This window comes from Mesocricetus auratus, unplaced genomic scaffold (genome assembly GCF_017639785.1).
Source record: "Mesocricetus auratus isolate SY011 unplaced genomic scaffold, BCM_Maur_2.0 Super-Scaffold_100676, whole genome shotgun sequence".
Taxonomy (NCBI): domain Eukaryota; kingdom Metazoa; phylum Chordata; class Mammalia; order Rodentia; family Cricetidae; genus Mesocricetus; species Mesocricetus auratus.
This window is the reverse complement of record NW_024429266.1, coordinates 87,468,594-87,491,856: the sequence shown is the minus strand read 5'-3', so window position 1 is coordinate 87,491,856 and position 23,263 is coordinate 87,468,594. Positions and strand designations below refer to the sequence as shown.

Below are 23,263 nucleotides of genomic sequence, written 5' to 3'. Positions count from 1 at the left end.
AGAAACCAAATGTGCTTTTTATCCTGCCAGATTTTCATGCACTGTCGATACTGAGTGAGAATTCCATCGCTCACAAAGGTATGTTTATGCTGTGGGTACAACTGTACCATTCCCTAACTATGAAGCACACTGAATAATAAACAGTCATGACAAACACTACAAGAGGAGTATGGCTGTGGTACTCAGTAGTAGAATGCTTCTTTAGCACACTTGAAACCCTGGGTTTCAACTCATTTACTCTAAACAAAGTGTAAGACAAAGGTTACTCAGACCACTTGCAGGTATACCTAATGGCAAATAATTTGCCTGAACAAGCTAATCTCTATTTCTTGCATTTCTCAATACAGGTCCTGCAAGGGACCTGTATTAAATCAAAAAGGGCCTGAAGTGAAGATTTGTATCCATGTACAAACCTCTTGCTTCCACATTAAATACAAACACCAGCTCCTTTCAAGAGATCTAGGATGGCAAGAACTAGCTGAAAGAGCTTCCACAGCACACAGCAACTCAATAGCTCCTGGTTTGAATGGTGCATGGAATGGGGAGGTGAGAGGAGGAAATGGTAACAACAGATTAATGCTTTTATCACAATAGTCCCTGGAATAAAACCACAGATGCTACCAAGAAGCCACAAATATTTATTGCATGACCGTGGAAAAGCAAAGGCTAAAAAGCCAAGGTGGGAGCTCTTCTCTGCCTTCTCTGATGGGCTAAAGATGAAAGCTCACAGCAGGACAGACACTGGAATGATGCACCGCTGGACTCGCTCTTTCTTTCAAGTTTAGGAAAGCAAAACAAAAACCTTGTTCTTCTTTGTACTTCTGGGCTCTTGGTAGGTTGATCAGCCACTGCTTTGTCACCAGAGTTCTCAGCTGGGTTTACAAATGGATGTGCCCAAGACTGCCATCTGGTGGAAATGATAGACATTGAGACCATTTGCTTTTACGTAACTAATGGCTAAGCCCTATTTTGGGGAGTAAAGGAATAGTATAGTACATAAGAGCACTACCAGATAGGAAATAAGGAACTAATTTAAGAAAGCAGCCCATATAAAGGGAACTGAACAGTAGTGGGGGTGATAAACACCTCTGTAATTAGAAAGATGTAGCATCTTCCTGAAATGGACATAAATTCCGTGCTCAAAATATCACCCACCAGCAATTCAATCTATGCATTTAAAAACACAGCCAACAGGGAAATATTCCCCACATTATCCAAAGCTCATCCTGAGGAGTAAACACATTCAACTTTTTTTTTGTAAAAGGAGAATGAGGGGCACAGATAATCAAGAATATAATAAAGCTGACTGATATTCAAGATGACATGATACTGCTCAGTAGAGTGACATGGGATGTCCATAAAATACAAGCAAATAAACAGTGACTATAAAGAATAGGGAAAGGCTGGCTTCTGCAACAGCTGGAACCATTGGGTAATGGGAGAGTTACAGGAAGATGCTGTATTAGATTTTGATCCTTAAGTTCCAGTTGTATTAAATGTCTGTACCTGTATTTACTAGAAAGAACAAAGTCTTAAAGGAAAAATTGCATTTACTTACTCATAACATGAAAACATTGTCAGTGTATGAAATTGAAGGTTGGTAAAACTGTTGAAGAAAATGATAATATTCTAAAACTTTTGAATGTAAATGATTCCGTAATGTTAATCAAATTTAACACCTAAGATCTTTTCAGTATATATAAATTACTTCAAAAACTTCATAGCGAAACCAAAAATCATTACTGATTTTGAGTTAGAACTCATACCCCAGGGATAAAGATGTTCTGATCAGTAAGAACTCTATAGTAGTGTTCAGACCTAAGACTCAGACCTCTGTAGTATACATACCCCATCACAGCTGAAAGCCCTTACTCTGCTTGAGGGAAAGCTAACCCACTAGAAAAACCACAGCAGGATCTACGACTTAGAGGATGCTGCGACACTATGCTTAAGAATTCCTCCATATCCTGCACTAACAAACAACAAACCATAAACATTACAGTGAGAAAGAAGAAATAATTCATGAAGATGTAAAACTGTTAATTTGCTAAATGTAAAGAAAAATAACTAACACAATATACAAGCAAACTTTAATAAAAGACATATTTAAACAAATGAGAGTAAAAGTTCACATGCTATATAATAATTGGGAATTAAATAAGTACCCAATGATATTCACCCACCAAACTGGAAATGTGCAAAATGAGAAAGTGGGGGTGGGGTGGGGAGTGGGAGCTCAAACAGACACCTGGCAACATTTCAGTGGAATATAAATCATCCCTTGAGTATAAAACCATGCAACAGAAATGAAAGGGAAATAAGTTTGAACTGAAAAAAAAATTACAGAAAGCAGCATTCACTCACTTTATAACTGATACACAAATTTCACAGTTGTCAATGTTTTGATGTCTTTTTCTTTAAGGAAAAAAATGAAAACTTGCTTTCCTGAATGCCCCTCAAGGAGTAATCATTCTTCTAGTTGGGCTAGGTGGCACATGCCCGACTCCCAAACACTGGAGGCTGGGCCCGGGGCACAGGAAGTCCCTGTCTCAACAGAAGCAGTCAGTCTTCTTTAGAGTCGTGTGCACTGCTTTTGTACCTCATTCACACAACACACCCACAGGCTGTCCACACCACACGTCATAAAGAAACATGACATTCCAACTCCAGAACAAGGCGGTACTAAATTCATTACATAGTACTGTAAGTAGCGTCTAAGGCTTAGACTCTGACTTATATGCTTGAATCAAGGTGGTCCTCTGGAATTATTTCAAACAGCATTTGAATGTAACAAACATAGTCCAACAGTACAGGACTCAGTCATGAACTAAACTAGTAACAAGCCCGACCAAGTGGGCATGGCACCACTGAGCCATGATGGCTTTGCAGATGACAGTTAAGACACTTCTGATAGAGGAAGTCTCGAAATTCAGATACTACAGACAGAATAAAGCAGTTTGTAGTCAACTTAAGCGTATAACATATTTCTCTCATGGGGCTATTTTTCCTTAGTAATATCTGTCTTAAATTAGGAAAGTCTAGAGACAGTCACTTCAAGGAACTGACATGGATTAGTTGGGATTAGGGTAGCATCCAAGACTGATTAGTTAAGTACAGGGAGTGGGGGGAACCTGGAACGGTCTGGGCAGTGGTGAATGAAAGCTATACTCAACAGTGAGTACAGCCTGCTTACTTTAGGCTTTGAAACAAGCTTACATGGAGACTGCTGGAATAACCCTCCCACTGTCATCATGAATTGGATCTCTACAAGCTTACACTTTAAAACTAAGCAAAAGGAAAACCCAAACAGAAGAACTAAAGAGCTGGGCAGCAGTTCTGCAGGTACCCCAGCATTTGGGAGGCTTGACAAAGAACTGTGAGGTTGAGGTCAGCCTGGACTACAAAATGGAGTTCTAGACCTACAAAGTAAAACATGTCTCAACAACAGAAATCCAACCAACTGGAAACATTAGCAACTATGTATGGGATGCTTTCACAGAAACCACAAAGTAAAATGTTAAATAAGAACAGACAAAGTAACAGGAGATAAAAGTTTGAGCTCAAAGAACAAAGACCAGAAACTATGGTAAAGAAAAGATAAATGGGAAAGAGACAGACTCAAAAGAACAGTGGTTCCAAGGATGTGAGAATAAATTCAGAGAAGAAACTCAGAAGGCCAATTCACATACATTTTCACATGTAATGAGAAATATGAGGTTAACAGGAAATTGCTGGCCTCCCTGACAAAACTCAAGGTAGACAATGGAGTATTGATGAGGATGGGGTGGGATGGAGACATTCTGGGACTGTGGTACTTATCTTTGCATCCTTAGCATAATGCTTCAGAGAGATGAAAGCTCAACGACCCAGTCACCTTATTCTAGAAGCACCAGTCTAGAGCTGTATCACACGCCAAGAGCATGTGCAGGACCAGATGTTTATAATAAGCAATACTTGAATGGTACAGTCATAAAATGGAATACTATGTCTGTGTTTATTACTACTTAATCACTCTTTTTTTTTTTTTTTTCAAGTTTCAAGTTTCTCTGTAGCTTTGAAGGCTGTCCTGGAACTCACTCTGTAGACCAGGCTGGCCTCAAACTCACAGAGATCCACCTGCCTCTGTCTCCTGAGTGCTGGGATTAAGGGTGTGTGCCACCAACGCCCAGCCTACTCTCTATCTTGAAGTGAAGGATATAAAAGAAATGTAACAGGTTAAGTTTAAGCCTGAGGCTAGGAAACAAATTCCTCTCCATAATACACCCAAAACAAAACATGGTGGGTAGATCTGTGGGGAAAGGGAGATGGTTTTATGTTTGAGATAGGGTCTTAACTACGTAGCTCAAACTGGCCTCAAACTTCTTTTCTGCCTCTGACTCCTGGACACTAGTGTGCACTGCAAAGTCAAGCAGTGACAGCAGTGATGATCTCTTCCAAGACCCCCGCCCATTCTTCTCCCACCTTCTATATACAAGTAGGTCACAATATCAGACAGTTGGGCAAAGCAGAGGTGGCCAACACCACTCAGAATTCAGGCAAGTGCTTATTCCAAGTGCCCTTTCTTGTAAGAGTAACCATTTAGTTTCATCTTCTGAAACTACTTAGGACAACTGACTTCCTAATTTCCATCTTCTCAAAGTTGGTAACTCTGTATCCACAAGAGACAGAAGGAGGTGAGGCCAGCTAGGGCTACGTAGTATGGCCCAAACAGGAAAAAAGCAGAAGCACTCTGGAGTTGACAACAGCTACCCATGGAACATTTTTTGGGCAACACATTAGGAAGGGATATCTTTACTTCTAGATCACATTGATGTAAAATGCACGTATGACTTAGGCAGCAGGAACAACTCTTTCCTGTTACAATGAAGACCCTGGGCTAGACTTCCAGGAGAACAAAGGGAAATAAACAAATCAAACACTTACCTAGTTTTCTCTTTGGGGCCCAGAGAAATATTCCCAAAGTTCAATGGGGGAGAAAAAAAACAGAAGCACTGAAATAAAATCACTTAAATTCTAGTGCTAATGATCACTACATCTGACTACCCCTTAACTACAATGGATTTTCTGCACATCTAGGGATTCCTTAGCTTATAAAAAATTCAATGTAATATCCCTGAACACTTTTTACCTGCCTCCAGCAAATTTAGGGGATCCAAGATCACCTCGAAATGTAACTCCTAATCTTAAATGTACATCTTTTTAAAATCATATGTGGTGAAATGGCTAGTACTGGTTCTAAGGGACTACTATTTGAGCTGTGGACAGAACTAGCCATTTTTCATGAAAAACAACAACAACAAAAAAACATTGCTAATGTCAAAGAATGACAGACTATGATTATTCAGGAGACATTTCCTCCACAATAAATGATTCAAGCATGTCACTCCAGGAAAACAACAGACAGTATTCGTTGCCGGTGATAAAATTTCACCTTTCAAAATGATATTAAAATTCTGAAAATCTCTTCCCAACACCATGAGCTTGATAGCGTCTCAATACTTAAAAGATTAGCAAATAAAATTTAACTATTGTACAACAAAAATGTCAGCATTCAAAAGAATTAAGCAATTCAGTGAACTAGTATTCCCCTAAGGGCCTTCACTCACTGGTTGGTAGAAATAAGACCAAATTGAAAGACAGACCCGAAGGGCTTCATCAACAGTCAAGTGTTCTCAAAGGAAGGCCTCAGACCCCACATTCTCTTTCCTAGCTAGGTATCTGTGTATGGGCAGATTTCAACAAACGCCACAATATGACAGACGCACACACAAGAAAACACACACTGAAAAGCAAAGGGAAGAACACAGCCCAAAGCTGAAAAGTGAAAACTAGCACCACATCTTGTCACTTTGTTTATATTTGGAAAATTATCTTTAATAAACCAAGGTTATTTCCACCAACATGGGGTTTTACAATTACATACCAAAAAAAAACTGCTTTAAATTCCAATACAATAAGCACCAGCAGAATCCACAAAGCAAAAAATTTTCTGTGATAGTTACAATTTAAGATTGCAAATGGGTCCTGAGATCAAATTTCACAAATAACTGCACTACAAAGTTCACAAGAACAAACATTCAACACGATTCCTCTCACTGGGGATATATACACAGTATTTCCAACACGAGGACCACCAACCTCCCAAGAGATGTTCCGCTCAAGTAGCTAACAGGCGATTTAGAGCAGAGAAATTACCTACTGCCCTACCTGGCCTGCCTGATGCCTCTTTAGCATTAGAGTTCATCTATGTTCATATCAGTATTTTCTCAAGTATGCACATGATTCATAGTTAAAACCACAATCAAAGTTGCACTTTTATTTTTGAAAATCACACCAAAGAGTAGTATGTCACATTGTTTTAAAATCGATTCTTTATTTAGGCAACAAGTTAGTTATGTTCACTGCATCGTATGAAACATCACAATACCATACCAGAAAGGTACTATCAGTACAGGGTCGGATCAGAGTGGACAGGTTAAACAATAAACCATTTTGCATTCATCATTCCCCATCTTTTAACAGCCCCTGCCCCAAGCCCCAGTAAAGGGACAAGTAGCTTTTAACACCATCATGTAAAGCACTTTAACTTACAAGGCTAAAATCAACAGAATAATTAAAATATATGGTGGCAGTAATTCCTTTTAGAGAAAAATCAGGTGCACAAGAAACCAAGTGATCAAGAAAGCTGTCTGTATTCAAATGTGTGGCTCCCAGAAACAGTTTCAGGAAAATAATACAGAAATTCCATCCATGAATTCCATCTCACATAGGACCAGATGACAACTCATTTTAACTGCACACAAAGGCAACTACTACCTGCTGAAACACAATTAAAACAGAGAGGAAAATGCTTGCAAAGCATCCACAACATGTAAACCATGTACAAATGGATACATCCATTACTTCTTTGAACTTCGCTAACTTTTCGATAAATATTTTACTTCTCATGTTCAGCATTGAATTTAACACATGCAAAACGAAAGGGAAAAAATTCCAAGAATTCAAAGTTATTGTAAAAATAGAACTAAATAATTAAGTACCTTATGTGACAGCCACTCTGTACCGTGCCCAGTATTACAAAATGATCAGTTACTGAACCCATGAAAATATCTCTGTAGATTTCCTTAGATCTAAAATAGATACTTTTAAATGTATTTATAGTACTTCAATGTGATATTCTGAGGTTTTAAAATAACAGTTAAAAATTATACCAAATTACATAAAACTTGTATCTTAAAAGTTGAAAAATTAAAACTATAGAAACCCACATGTAAAACAAAAAGAAAATCACAATTTACATTATAAAGGCAAATCTCATCAATTAAAAGAATTCAAAGTAGTAAGATGACAAAGCAAATTATAAATAGCCATAAATTAATTCATTTGGTTTCAAAAGATTTTCTAGTAAGAGTTGAAGGACTTAGTAGACACGTGTAAAATTTGTAAGGCTTTATATTATTGCCAAACACCATTTTGAAGCAAGACAATGTTACAAAGTGAACATTATTGGAGAACCCAGTTTGGTAATACAAGGAAATTGGAAAAAATTTAAATAACAATTAATAATAAATACATATCCTATAGTAATTTCTCAATGAAATTCCAAACCACATAACTACAAAAGGCTTCCAACTTGGCGAACTAAAAACCTGGAACTTTTCTTACAATTCTTTACTCTTACATGCTTATATGTTGTGTTTTGTTTGGCTTAAAAAGGGGGGAGGGGACCCAAAATGTATCATCAGAGTATAACTAACTATATTCCCATGCACCTCAGGCACAATTTGTTGATTTGTGGTAAAATAATTCCTTTTTTTCCCTAGGGTCAAAAATGCAATACAGTTGTAACCAGATGCCTGAGGTTGGTTTAAAAAAAAAAAAATACTGTAGAGTACAGGCAATGCTATGAGTGGCGATTACCAGGAAATACAAATGTGAACAAATGATGGGAAATGCTAATGGTTTTCTGCTCATATCCAAAACAGTGGGAATCCACAAGAGTATTTCCCCTTGTATTGAAGAAAATGTGACTAAAAGTTTCAAAAGCATTAGAAGGGTTATAAGGCTATCATGAGTCTTCTAGATCTCCAGCGCCCTAAAGAAGAGAAAAGGAAGAATATTGTTATTATGTACCTGCACCACTCAGCGCAGACTGACTTTCAAAAGAAAACAAACCAGGTGAACAAATTACCTTCCTTCTTTGTTTGAAAAGGTCATTTTAACAGAGAGGTGCGTGTAATGTATAATATGTGCACACATGTGTATTATCATAGATGACAGTTGGGATTTCCTTCTCCCTCTCTGCCTAATGGCTTTCCTTTCTCAAAAACACTTTAAAAAATATTCTTGTTTGGAAAAAAAAATGTATCAAAATACTAGCTCCAACATTTGAAGAACCAAACTTTTAAATTATAGTACTTTAAGCAACGTTAAACACAAAATTATAGAATACAAACATAAGGTAATGTATAGCTGAAAAATTGTTTAAAATACTTTGAGGACTTATAGCACCCTTCATTTAAAATATCTATCTTAACCAAGGTAAAACTCACATCTATTTTTAAAATAGCTTAGGAGTCTTATATTTGTTAATGAATGCCTGATGAATACTCATACCGAAATTGGAAATTGATGCAACCTTTGAAATACTCATGGGCTATCTTTCTTAAACAGGTGCCAAACTATCCAAGGGTGAGTGTTCCATACCACAGAAAAAGGCAGCAGAACTGAGTTACTTTTGAGTAAGTAAGACATATTTAATTAAAATGGTTTTCTCTTTTGTTGATTAAAAAAAAAACCCATCTAAGTCAAAGTGTGCTGAATTTAATAGTTATGAATGAATTTTAGGAAGTTTTTCAGTATCCCAAATCTGATTGTTAAATAAAACTAAATAAAGTACAACATGCATAGATTATTCCATATCACATGCTTTATTTGGACTTAAACACTGATAATTTCATTCTAAACACTTGGTTGACATACATTTTTATATGTATAGTAAGCTATACAGAATATACAAATGAAAGATATATGACTAATACACATTTCTTTAAAAAAAGTTTTATAAAGAATACAGAGAAAGGGAAAATAACCACACATCCAGTATCTCAACAAGTTCTAAAAATAAAACCACAGAGATGTAAAACATAAACAGATCAAAATAGCACACACATTATTATGTCTGAAAGAAGTTATAGGCCAGCACCAGCCACTCTGAAGAACTAAAGTAGTAAGTAAACAAAAGCATTACAAAGCTAACTACACATGTATGAGTATATAAAATAAGCAGAGTATAATTCTACATTAACAATTTGTTTTTCACAATGTATAGTTGTCTTTCCAATCAGCAATCTCTAATCCTAGCTATTAAGATTAACTACTGAGTTTAATAACAGTAACCTAATTTCTGGCATACAATGTGAAATGATGTATCACTTCATTAAATTCAAAATACTATAAATAGTCAATTTAAAACTATCATAAAGATGTATGCAAAGGCCTTTAAAAAACAAGGCTATAGGAATATAAGAAAACTAGTTTTCCAAGATTCAAATAACAAAATGATTATATAAATGCACACATTATATTTCCTAAGTAAAAACTGTCAAATCAAGATCACAAAAATATTTCCCAAAAAGGTCATATTTTTTCGCCACTCATCTTTGTCCCTGCATCTTCATTTCGGCTGTCTAATTCAGCAAGACCACTTTCTGATTCAGTGTGTCTTTCCTGCATTGCCACTGGGTTTCCAGCATCACTGTTCACAGAAGCAGAAGCAGAAGCAGCTGCAGCAGCTGGGTCAGCCAGGCTTTCTTCTCCCTCTACTTTAGCTAGCCTGTAACTAGTCAGCATCTCCTCCAGAAGTTGTCGGTAGTTTCCCCTATGATTAATTCTCATTTGCCTGAGAGCTTCCACCAATTTCCCCTGTGATCCACTTTCCTCTGCTTCATCGGAGGCCTTTTGTTAAGATTTAAGACCCCAGTGTCAGTAGACAAACTAGGATATCACATGTATTTCAAAACACATCACACAAAGCTCTATCTCTTCTACCATAAGAAACATAAATAAGCAAACATTTTCATTAAACATCAGTTCTTACCTGTGTAGATTAATAAAAACTGTAACATCAAGTTATTCTTAGCCAATTACCATGAACTAGTTTATGTCTTACTCCATTTACCATCTTAATCAGATACGGACTTTGATTTTAGAACTCTTACACAAATATTTCCTAAAATAACTTACTTAAAAAATTGCTGGCTAAAATTATTTAGTTCAAAGGAAAATAGGGTTTTAAAAGTGAGGCAAAGGACAGAAGAGCAGCCATCAGAATTTTAGTTTCTTCATTTCTGCTAAATGGTGAGTAGGAGAAAAGACACAAATGTAAAACTATAAAAATTTAAAATGGATTCTTTTAGAGATGTAAAAACTTTTGAAAATTATTTTTACCTTAGAATGCAGTATTTTAATAAAGCCACCTCTAGATAAAATACATCATTTTAAACACTAAATACTGCAAATTCCACAGGTTTCTAAATGATGTCTACTTAAGCTTCTTAGCAGAGAAAGCCCCCATTATCCATGCCAATGAGTAAAGCTGAGGACTGAACTCAAGACAGCCTGACACATGTGCCCTCATGTATACCAAGACAGCCTCACACACGTGCCCCTCAAGTGCGCCATGACAGCCTCACATACATACCCCCTCTATGTATACCATCTCGAGTCATATCGTGCATTCTTTCCAAAATGTTCAAAAGAAGCTAATAACGCTAGCTCCCTATGTACCAGAGATCAGAGATGGAGGAGTAAGCTAATGAACCTCGAGAAAACAGTTGTGCAAACCCAGAAAGGAGGCTGGCTAAGGCTCCTTCCTCCAAGTTATCAAGCACACACACAAAAAATTGGAAGCACGATTATACTCCTGACTTGAGTGTTTGAAAACAACAGTAATAGTTACTTCAGGAACAAATAGTTTAAATTTGGCATTTCATGGCATCATAAGATTTCATTTCCCTAGATATGATGTTATTATTGCCACACAGAAAAATGTTCTAATTCTAAAATAAGCCATGCTCTGAAATGCTAAACAGGTAAAATATTGTGATGTCTTTAACTTGTTTCCAAACGGTTAGTCACAAAAAGATTTGATATATAGTGTATATATGCATAGACATTAAGATATACAAAGCAACTAAAGCAAAATGTGAACAACTGGAATCTGTAATAGTCACTGTCATTTCAATTTTCAACATATTTGGAAGTTTTCACTACCAAATGTTAGGAACTTAAAAAGAAACAGGTTACTGATAGAGGCTCTAAGATGTAGTCTTAACTATCTTTGGAGACATAGCATTAATAAAACCACATAGTAAAAATCACAGTGTTCATGAGAAAAGTGAGAGAAAGGACCCAAGTGCCTAAAAAATTGTCCTTATGGCAAAAAGCAAAGATGTGCTTATTTTTATATATTGAAAGCTCTGGGATACTCTGGTTTCTCTTCAGATCTGGGAAAGAGAGGTGGGAGAGATGGTGGGCTCAGTGGTTAAGACCACTGGCTGCTCCTAGAGAGGACCCAAGTCACCTCCCAGAACCCACATGGCTGCTCACAACTGTCTGTAACTCCAGTCCCAGGAGATCCAAAGCCTTGAGCAACAGAAACATAAATGATGCAGACATATCTGCAAGCAAAGCACTCATTCACATGAAATAAAAATAAGATGTCCCTAAAGTGCTTAAAGAGTAAGAAACATGATGATACAGTGACAAAGGGTAATGGTAGTATGTTATGCTTTCTAAGAAACGTGATGACACAGTGACACAGGGCAATGGTAGTATGTTATGCTTTCTAAGAAACGTGATGATACAGTGACACAGGGTAGTGGGTTATCCTTGCTTTCAATTTTCCTATTTTCTACGAGCATATTTTTAACTGTCAAATTAACTATTTCTGCAGAATGAGTTCTTTACTAAGATTTTCTTATATCCTTTTCCTATTATCTTTCCCCTTGTACTACAAAAAAATTGTATTCCCCTCAGGGTCCCCATCTGACCGTGTTCAGCAAGAGTTATGATTGGACAAGATAACTGCATTTCCAATCACTGTCTTTCATCAGAGCTTCAAAAAGAGAAATGTTTCATTTAATGGTGCATCACAGACACGGTAAAAGCACTCCCCCAGCCTCTAATAAACAAAAGGCTTCCTTATTATTTTTAAAATGAACTGTAGGACATCAATATCTGCTTCGAATGGGCAACTGACGAGCATGCAGAGTAGCTACCCTGGCTTCACTGTCCTATTGCTCATAAATTATATAGACTCAGTATACAGTCATGGCTCACCTAACCTACTTCAAGTAGGACTGGAGTAAGGCTGTTACATGTGAGTCCACTGTAGTGGGTTCTAATATGTCCTTTACACTGTCTGCACTATAGTAGTGGCAGTTTTGCAAGACTATCTTTTTTTCCTTTTGGCTTTATGAGACAAGGTTTCTCTTGGTAGCCCTGGGTGACCAGAATCAGAGATCCACCTGTCTCTGCCTCCCAAATGTTGGAATTAAAGGCCTATGCCAACCATCTTTTAACAATTCACTATCCCTGAAACCAGTAAATAAAAAATACAAAAACACATCCTTGGCACCACAGGGCCCTAGCTGCTCAAGCCTAAGGACCTGAATTCGGACCCCAGTGTCCACAGAAGCAACCCCACTGCTAGGAGACAGAAGGATCATGAGCTTGCTGCCTGCCAAGCTAGTGCTGGCAATGAGAGCTAAGCACACGGGAAAGATTAACTAACAGGCTGCAGAGATGGCTCACGGCTGGGTAAAGGTGCTTGCTGCAGAACCTGCCATCCTGAGTTACAATTCCCAGAAACCACATAAAAGCACAAGCCTGTAACAACATCAGTATACCCAGGGAGATAGAAGGCCAAGACAGGAGAATTGCTGGAAGCTTACAGGCCACCTAGCCTGGCACACACAGTGGAGAAACAAAGAGACCTTGTCTCAAACATGGAAGGCAAGAATGGACACCTGAGTTTGTCTTCTGACTTCTACATGCCTACATTTCCATTCATCCTCTCTCTCTCCCCAACGCACGCTCTCTCTCTCTCTCTCTCTCTCTCTCTCTCTCTCTCTCTCTCTCTCTCTCTCTCTCTCTCTCTCTCTCTCTCTCTCACACACACACCCTCTCTCTCACACACACCCTCTCTCACACACACACACACCCTCTCTCACACACACACACACACCCTCTCTCACACACACACACACACCCTCTCTCTCTCTCTCTCTCTCTCTCTCTCTCACACACACACACACACACACACACACACACACACACACAGAGGACACAATACAAATGAATCCCTGGCCAATCAATCTAGCCAAACTAATGAGCTTCAGGGTCAGTGAGAGACTTTAAAGTCTCTAAACACAAAGGTGGAGAGCAACTGAGGAAAGCTACCTAACCTGCAGCACATACACATATGCACGCGTAACTACATATCACACACCAACACACAAAAAATAGAGACTATTATGAAATGAGCAACCTCCTTGATGTTTTGAGTGTGAGCCTCGCCTTTAACAGCTGAATTCTCTTTCCAGTCCAGCAATCTTTTGTTGCAGGTATGTGCAGGTCAGAGGTCAACTTCTAGTGTCGTTTCTCAGATGATATCACTTTATTTGAGAAATTATCTGTTATTTGGACTGGAGGCTCACAGATTATGTTGGGTTGTCTGAGCTACATTTGTCCCTCCCAACAAGCTTGTACCAAGCATCCATTATTGATTCCTGTGTGTGTTGGGGATAGAGTCAAAAATAAACCAGGCTTAAGTCCCAGATCTCACAATCAACATTTTAGAAAAAGGGAAAAGCTGTAATCAGAGACCTTGGGTTCTCTAAAAACACTTATGCTAAAACATAGTTTTACTTTCAGATTTAGGATATATGGCAAAATCCTTTAGGCAATTATTCTTGGGTGGTGGGAACACTGACTCCTATGAGATTCTGATGAAAGCCACAGATACATTTGTTAATAAAGAAAAGTACACATGCACATCTTAAAAACTGTCTGGGTATTTTTGAACCCTTGATCAACAGTCCCTAAATGACACTGCACTCCTAAGACTGAACATGCCCTAAAACGCTGAACTAAATAAAAGGATACCATTAGCAAGCAACCTAACAGCCCTATAAGAGCCCTCCTTAAGCTTTCTGAGTATGTTTAAATTATTAAATCTCTGGCTGACATCCAGGTGAACTTTTGGACACACACTTATTATCTCAATTTTTTTTATTTTGAACATAAGAGAAAAAAAGTGATAATAAAATATGGTTGCACATGCCTGAAAAGAGTATGGTAACTCTTCCCAAAATAGGATTCTAGTTTGCACAGTCAACTTTTATACTGAATGAATAAACTTCTCTAATCTAGTATTTAATAATGAGTTTAGACTGATTATTTCATCTGCTCATTTGCTCCACAACTATTTGACTTCTAAAATCTACAGTTTACTGTAAATGTTAAAATAGCAGAACTATCACAAATGGGCCAGGGATATAGCTCAGGGTTAGAATACATGCCCGGCATGTATTAATCCCCAGCAGGAGGTGGAGTGTTTACAGGTAATGATGTTAGTCTATCATACTTAGACTACTAATAAATAGTATAGCTCTTCACTCAACAGTTCAACAGGCCACTCTCTTGGCAACAGCAGCTTTGTAACCATTTTCATTTTATTTCTCACCATAGCAGTTCTCTGTTCTAGCTGGTTAGAGTCACACACACGCCATCACCATCGCCACACCCTCACCTTCCCCACCCCCCCCAAAAAAAAGCCCTTATACTTTGACTTTATTAAGAGACTATATTGATGAATCCTAGGAAAGCAATGCAATAAAAACAATGAAAAAATTCTATTTAATGGCTACAATATCTACCAAGTGAAGTGAGTCTGCAGATATGGAGGTAAGTCTACCTCTCAAGGTACATTACCAAGTGTTGCTTCCTTAAAGCTTTGAAATACATATATTAAACCTTACATCGTTTATTTAGATACCTCCAAACTTGAAAACTCTATCCCAAACTATTTCTGTATGATTTGCTTTAAAATTAAGTCCAACTAAACACAGGGGCAATGTCCCTCTTCTGCTCTGAGCATCAGAGCTACACAAATGGGCAAGCTGCAGCCCATCATTCTTGGGGCAGCAGGGTAAGAGGTCAAAGAATGGAGCTCGCTCTTCATTCACTCAGCCACACGCATCACTGCTAGACAAAACATCCTCATGCATCTCACTTGGGCACACAGGGGCACTGAGAGAACTTACTAACCTCTGGTGCTGGTAGCTGAAAAAAAAAAATAGTTATTTGACAGTACATTCTTCCCTCAAAAATGAAGGTCTGAAGGAGGAGGAAGAAAGGCAGAGACAGGGAGAAAACAGAGAGCCCAAACAAAAAAGAGGTTATCTGAAAGTGACAACAAAACTAACTACAGAACAGCATTTTATGTCTCTAATACAATTTTCTAAGACTTCAAGTGACTCCTTAAAACAGCAAGCAATGATCAGTTAAATAGGCATCACTATGTGAATTATTTATATCTAGTATTTATAATATAATACTATAAATTGTTAAGAAATAAACTATGACTTACCGAATCACTGTCTCTGTGTGGATTCAGTCTACTATAAACAGCTTCAATAACATTACGCCTAAAAAGAAAGTTTGTATTATGCATAATTTTAACCTCATATTTCAAATAATGTTGCACTGACTACAGGAAGTACTGTCACACCAAATATTTGAAGAGAACTGTTTCCACATTGCATTTTTTTTTTTTGAGACAGGGTCTCTCTAAGTAACCCTGGCTATACTAGAACTCACGCTGTAGACCAGGCTGGCCTTGAACTCAGAGATTCACCTGCCTCTGCCCCCGCCCCCCAGCACTGGGATTAAAGATGTAGCCACCACTGCCTGGCCACTCATAATTTTTTGATCTTACAAATTCTGATTGTTCTTATTAAGCAAAAGATTTATCTTTGAAAAATATATTTCTTCAAAACAAAACACAACACAACCCTGGGCTGGTGAGACGGCTCAGTGGGTGAAGTATTCTCTGCCAAGCCTGATAATGCGAGCTCCTCAATACCTGGAACTCATGTGACATCAAGAGAGCACTCTTGACACGCCTGTGCTGACACATGCAGGAACACCCACACCCCGCCCTGCACACAATCCATCTTTTTAGATAAGTGCTTCACATTTAGATAAATGATCTACTTCTCATTTTTTTCACTCAAAATGATTTAATTACTAATTTAAAATGGATTCAAAATCAGCTCTTTCTGCTCTACTTACTTGCCGGCGAGCCCTCCCCCAGGAGGTAAGTTTGGGATATTTTCTGCAGACAAAACACGCATGACATGGGCAAGATCAGGCATTCCTTCCTCCCCAGACTTCTCCATAATTTCTGTAAGTTTAGGAACAGGACATGAAAAGTCATTGACATACATGTCTTTACTCTATCATAGTTTCATAAAATATAAACTAGAATTAAATGTCAACCATAAGAGGGCAGTAAAGAAAAACAGCAGCAGCCAGGTGGTGGTGGTGCAACTACTTTAATCCCAGCACTCGGGAGGCAGAGGCAGGCAGATCTCTGTGAGTTCGAGGCCAGCCTGGTCTACAGAGTGAGTTCCAGGACAGCCAGGGCTGTTATACAGAGAAATTGTCTCAAAAGAAAAAAGGTCAATGATTGAAATGGTTTATGCCCAATAAGAATGATTCTCAGGAACAGAATAACTCATGGACGAACACTGTAGCATATGTGCACGGCACGTGCACAAGTACACATACTGCAGCTAAAGGCCATGTCCAGTTTACTTTCTGCCTTACTTTTTAAGCAAGGGTCTCTCACTGGACCTATAGTTTATCTGCCCTTTTTTGCCCTCTGTCCCTCTGTTGTTTGAGGATACACCACAACAACTGGTTTTTACATGCTTACTAGGGATCTGAATTCACATCCTTATGCTTTGAGATAGGCATTTAACCAAATAAGCAATTTTCCCAGCAGAGAATTCTTTTTATGTAAAAATAATATAATGCAATCGTGTAAGCTGAGCCCTGTGGTACAACTACTGAAATCCCAGCAGTCAGGAGGCACAAGAATCAGAATGGCCTGGGCTACAAGAGTTCAATGTCAGCCAGCACTCACAAAGACAGTTACAGTGAGACTGTCTAAAGCCATTGTAGGAAAACAAAAACATTGATTGCACAACAATTATAAGAAAAAGAAAATTTAAAACAGCAATTTAAAGAAAATGAATCATGGTACTTGAAAAATAAAGATAAGTTACAGAAAAGAAAAAGTCTGTATATGTTTATATGTGTGGAGGCATACATAATATAAAATGAAGATATTTGTGGTTTTATGAGGGAATGAGGGGAGTGGAGAGGTGAGAACAGGGACTCTCAGTTGAGCCCAGAACCAGATGATATTGTCAGTCCAGCTAGCTAGCTCACAAGTGAGCTCCCTGTGCTCCTCCTGGTTGCGGGGATCACTGGTGGACTGCCACACCTACACGGCCATTTGGCCTCAGCTGAACTCCATCCTCAGGCTTGCTGTGCATTGATTTAACTACCAGCCCCATTCTCTCAACCCCACTTCTCTCTCATCCTCCCTCTCTAAGACAGTCTTGCTTATAGCCCAATCTGTCCTCAAACTCCAAACTCCTGCCTCTGTTGGCAGTGACAGGATCAACGTCTAAGAAAATCTCTTCTTTTTCAGCACACAGTGGTCCAGCCAGGCTATCCATATACAAGGTAAGCACTGAGTCACACCCCCAGCCTTAGTAACTCACTTTTTAAAAAGTTCATTTTTAAAGATTTTTATCGTACATGTATGAGTGTCTTGCCTGCATGCATAGCCATGCCAGTACACCACATATATGTGTATGGTTCACAGCCAGAACAGGGTGCCAGATCCCCTGGAACTGGAGTTACTGGAAATTATGAGCTGCCATGTGGGTGCTGGAAGCTGAACCCAGGTCCTCTGCAGGAGCAGCAAAGTGGCTCCTAAGTATTGAGCCATCTGTCCAGCCTGTTTTATTATTTTAACTATATGTGTCTGTATGTAGGTACTACTTTTAACAGAAGAAACCAGTGTCCTCTCCAGATACATAATACCAATATCACTATGCCTCACAATATTCTGGCTCTGGCCTTAGAACCCACCACTTCCCCTTTAACTCCACCATGACTCCCTTACTTCTAAGTTTCAATCAAAAAGTTCTCTGCAACGAGGTCTTGACATGTACTCTCTTGTCTGCCAATCCCACTGGTCCTTTAGTTGTAACATCAATGTTACTTTTAAAATCCTTTACTGACCCATACCCAGAATAGATAGGTACACTGCTTTATACTCCTATCTATAGGATATTTACTGGTACAGACTATATTGAAGACCGTCTCAACAGTGAGAATCCAATCAACTCACAGGTGAGGTGGCTTTCACAAAGTGATGCCTAGCTGGAGGAAGCAGCCACTTGAGGGCATGCTTTTTGAAGGATAGATGAATCTTTCTTTTGGTATACTAGCATACCTACCCCATTGCTTTAGAGTCCTACTTCATTCAGGTCTAGTGGAGCCAGTAAACCATGGGACAAAACTCAAAACTGAACTAAATTCTCTTTTCTTCTTTAAATCATTTATGTCAGGCATTTTTAGCAATAAAAATATGGATGGATGGATGGATGGATGGATGGATGGATGGATGGATGGATGGATGCCATTGCTTATGTTTTGGACCAGGCAATTTTTGTTGTGGGACTGTCCTGGGTGCTAAGAGGTGATGTGGTTGGTGTCCATGATCTCTAACTCATCATATGCCAATCAGTCTTCATACCTTCCACTCATGTCATTTCAGCCCACTTCACCACCACCATCTGGAGGCTGCATTAAGAACTGTACACTGGTCTCCACCCAAAAACATCATTCAAGGAGGGAAAACCCATTCTTCTCACATGCACACTGATATAAGAGAGCATATCTTAGGCAGATGGATATCTATTTTTGGAGCCCCTGTTTTAATATAATTGCTTCCACTAAGAAAAGTTTAAAAGAATCATCTGATAAGGAAAATTTTTTTTCTTCCATTCCTGAATTGGAGAAAAAGAAAACACAAACTTCCTTACCTTCAACCCGTGATTCCAAGTGCTTATCCAACTCTGAATCTTTCTTCACTGCTTCATCTGAGACCTTGGGGGCATTTGGAAAGCAAACTAATACAATACTCATGTTATCTCGACTTCCCTGTGTATTAGAAAAAGAAAAGCATTTTTTTCTATGTCTCAACAATTGGTTATTAAAATTTATTTACACCCAGATTGTACACCTTGTATCTTATTTCAAAGAATTATTTAAAATACAACCATAAGGTGTCTAGGTACAACTATAAATATAGTTATTCTTGGATTTTAGTCCTGTGTAACTAATTTTACCCACCAGCTCACAGCCTGAGAAGTAAAGACAACTTCAAACCTATTGTATCTTCTACACTACTTTCCATTCAAAATCGTATAATTCTAAAAAAAAAAAAATCGTATAATCCTAAGAGTAGTTTAAGCCTAAAACATTCTTTTAAACATTTGGAAAATTTTCATGCTAATGAACATAACACAATCGATTCTACTTTGGAAAATTTTCATGCTAATTAACATAACACAATTGATTCTACTTAACTTTGCTGAAAATTTGATTATTATGAAACTCAAAAAACTGCAGGGTAGAAAGAAGGAACCAACTCCCAAAAGCTGTCCTTTTGACCTCCAAACACACATCGCACACTCTGGCATACACATATGTACTATAAATAAGTTAAAATGTAAAAAATCTGATGGGCATCACATTCAAGAATTCATTTTTAAAATGATTCTGAAGTTATACCAAACAATGGGATATGCTTGGATTACAAAGTTATAAACAAGTTTGTTTTTACTCTGTTTTAAAGACAGGGTCTCAAGGCTTGCCTTGAATTTGTAATCCTCCTGCCTCAGTTTAGCAAATGCTGAGATGCATGTGTGCCTGGGTCAATATGGTCAACTTTAAATTCCTTAAATTCTGGGGTATTTAGAGAGCAGTTAAAAGCTTGTTTTATATAAGGATAAATTTTATTCCTTTTAATTATGACCTTACAAATTACATTAAAAAGGGAGTACAGAATACAGTCTTCAAAGTACCATGGTTGAACAATAAAATAATCTTCTACCTTCTTTAGGTATATAGCTGAGTATCTAAACATATGAAACTGCTGTTAGAGTTTTTTCCATTGATGACAGTACAGTGTCAAGACAAAAACAGTGTCTGTTTTTGAGATGGTATCACTATGTTATATAGTCTAAGCTGGCCATGAAAATCATGCTTCTCCTGCATTTACTTCTATTGAGTTAACAGGAATGTGCTGCTAAGACTAGCAAATACTTTCTTTTAAGCTTTTCGCCCTCTTCAATGGAGGAAGAGGTAACCAGAAGTTTCCCAGTGAAGGGTTAAGGTTTCATCTCCTCTAGACTTCCCAGTCAACAACAGCATTACCTGGCTCAGATCTGACACCTTCAGAGAATCCACATGGTATGACCAAACACACAAGCAGACTTAAAGAACTGCTTCCACCTTGCAGTGTAATGGGAGCAAGAAGTCTGAAAGGGTGAAAGGTCTTCTCTAGACTTCACACCTCTCTACAGACCCAAAGAAAATAGATAAGCAGATATTAAGTGTCTGGAAAACCAGAACACGAACATTGGCCAAAGTGACTTCATTCCTCAACAAAACCCACCAACCATAATGACTTACTATTATAACTACACATAAGTATATCATGAGTGTAAGTAAAACAAATTTTTAATCTAAAAAATTAAACTATCTAATAGGTACTGAAAACACCAAACATCACCATATTTTAAAGACAATTGTATAGACTGAAGGGTTGGCTAAGACTAAACTTAGCAACACAATCTTCTAACCATTTCCTATTTTGAACACCAAGAACATTACTAAACAGTTCCTAATCAATATGCTATTGATTTTTGTAAATTTTAAAATATAGACCTTATCATTTATAAAAATTAATTTACACTTAGTCCCCAGTCATGTGTGATTACAGTGCTGTTACTATTTCCATGGTAGGATGACTCTCCCGAAACACAAAGCAGAAGTGTTTCAAGCAGCTGAGAAATATCCTTTCCATCTCTCCTGTTTATGACAGACAAACCATAATAATATGGTTGCATAATCAGTACATTTTCACTAAGCCTAAGGCTGAAACTTGATTTTATAAAAATCTATCATGAACAATAGGAAAGATTAGCTATGTAAAAACTTTATTTCGATAAACTTCTTCAGCAGACAGCTGTAATACACGGAAGAATGTCAGCGCCAGTAATCAACAGACCACATCAAGGATTGTCTTGCCATAAATAAAGGCATCTAAATTTAGGAGAAGAGATTTTGACACAGTTGATTCTAAAGCTCAGTGTTGCGTGATTACAGGGAGTCCAAAAGTTTGTCTCCACACAGCATATGTCTGGGAGGCTGTTACAATAAAAGCAAGTCTAAGAGGTGGCTGTGTTCAATGTCCCCAGTTTTGAGAGGTTGTGCAGTATACAACAAAAATACATGTCAGTAGTAAGTGCATTCTCAAAACAATGAAGGAAGAATATACCATAATATGTAATCACAAGTCTCCACATCCCAGGAAGACTAAATTTGAATATAATTATGTAATACTTGAGTTGGTAACAATCAAACTGGGCTAAGGTGCATTGAGAAAAAATTACTCAGACATATGACCAAGAAAGCACTGAGATCTCTCTACTAGGCTGCATTGGACTGATGCATGCTGTACCTTCACCATCACGTCTCTCCTCTACTGAGAAGAGCCAACCAGGCAGTGAGACAACTCAGCAGACAGTGTCAGAGGAAGCCTGCCAAGCTGAGTTCGCGCCCTAAAACCACATGGTGGAAGGAGAACCAATTAGTACAAGTTCCCAAATAAACTTCTACCTGCACTGGCACATGTGCAAACACACACAGACACAAAATAAGTGTAAAAAAAAGTTTTTGAAAATAAATTGCTAGCCACACCCACTCTAATATTCTATGTTTACTTTTGCCTTTGTAAATGAAGACATTTTCTACAAATTACACAAGAATAAGTTTAGAGCTAACCTTAGGTTGGAACTAAAATTACTTTGGGGATAATGTACATTTTCTATGCTGTAGGAATAAAGAGACTACCTTCCAAAATATCCTCCTAGATTTTCTCCAATGACTAGATCTAGTCCATATTTTAAATTAAGTTTCTCCCTTATGTGAGCTTCAGTATAAAACAATTTAAGAAAATCAAATATCTTAAAATTATCAAGGAATATTGATTTATATAGTGTAAGAAAAAGCAATTAGCATAACATGATCCATTCCTATAAATACAGTAACAAAACCCCCTTTTTATGCTTGTACATGTGAATTAATAAACAACCACATGGGAATATAGAACAGCTTAATGCAAGGAGACTACAAAGACATATAAAGCTGAGTAACCCAACTTCCAAACACCTTAGTGTTTACTATAAGCAATTTACTAACTTTGTAACAACTTGGGGAAAAGGAACAATTTTCCAGACACAAAGCACCAAAATATGTGTGTGTGTGTGATCAAGCCTTTCTGATAACCAGAAATAACTCAAAGATAAGAAAATTTAGATTCTTGTCTCAGTTGTTAGTCATAAACTGTATGACTAATAACTATCTTTTAATGTCAACTTCCATTTCTTTTCTTGTAAACTAGAAATAGATTAATTTTCTTTGCCCAATTACTGTAAAGATGAAATACATATGACCTATATAAATGTCACAAAAATAGCAGTTATAGAATTTATGAAATCTGAATTAGTTGGCAATAAACACCATGAAGAGCAATAAAATGGCAAGCCCTTGGTTTTTATTTTTGTTATTGTTTTTCTAGACAGAGTTTCTCTGTGTAGTCCTGGAACTTGCTCTGTGAACCAGGCTAGCCTCAAACTCAGATTGGCCTGCTGTACCACTGCCTGGATGAAGCCTGTTTTCTTCTTAGGGGCTAATTTAAGTAGGACAATACCTGACCAGAATTATCATCTAACACCTGTAACTTAACATTACTGTGGCAACCTGAAAAATGATTTATCATTAATAACTCTAATGCTAACTACCATGGTATGGCTGTTGTAAAAAT

At 37.8% G+C, this 23,263-nt stretch overlaps 1 protein-coding gene across 5 annotated transcripts in view; it reads right to left on the bottom strand.

Moving 5' to 3' along the window:
* Positions 1 to 618: 618 nt before the first annotated feature.
* Positions 619 to 23,263, bottom strand: part of Ppm1b (protein phosphatase, Mg2+/Mn2+ dependent 1B) — a 53,216-nt gene continuing 30,571 nt past the window's right edge. For 2 of the 5 annotated variants that reach the window (XM_040739130.1, XM_005077259.4), the window contains exons 3-6: positions 19,194 to 19,311; positions 16,360 to 16,471; positions 15,656 to 15,713; positions 8,908 to 9,957 (exon numbers count right to left, since the gene is read on the bottom strand). In XM_040739130.1, the coding sequence (XP_040595064.1) occupies positions 9,640 to 9,957; positions 15,656 to 15,713; positions 16,360 to 16,471; positions 19,194 to 19,311 (606 nt within the window). In that variant the 3' untranslated portion in view covers positions 8,908 to 9,639. Of the gene's footprint in view, positions 908 to 1,558; positions 1,607 to 6,353; positions 8,096 to 8,907; positions 9,958 to 15,655; positions 15,714 to 16,359; positions 16,472 to 19,193; positions 19,312 to 23,263 lie in introns of those variants that run through there. The other 3 variants (XM_005077260.4, XM_005077261.4, XM_005077262.4) reach the window with 3 other exon arrangements.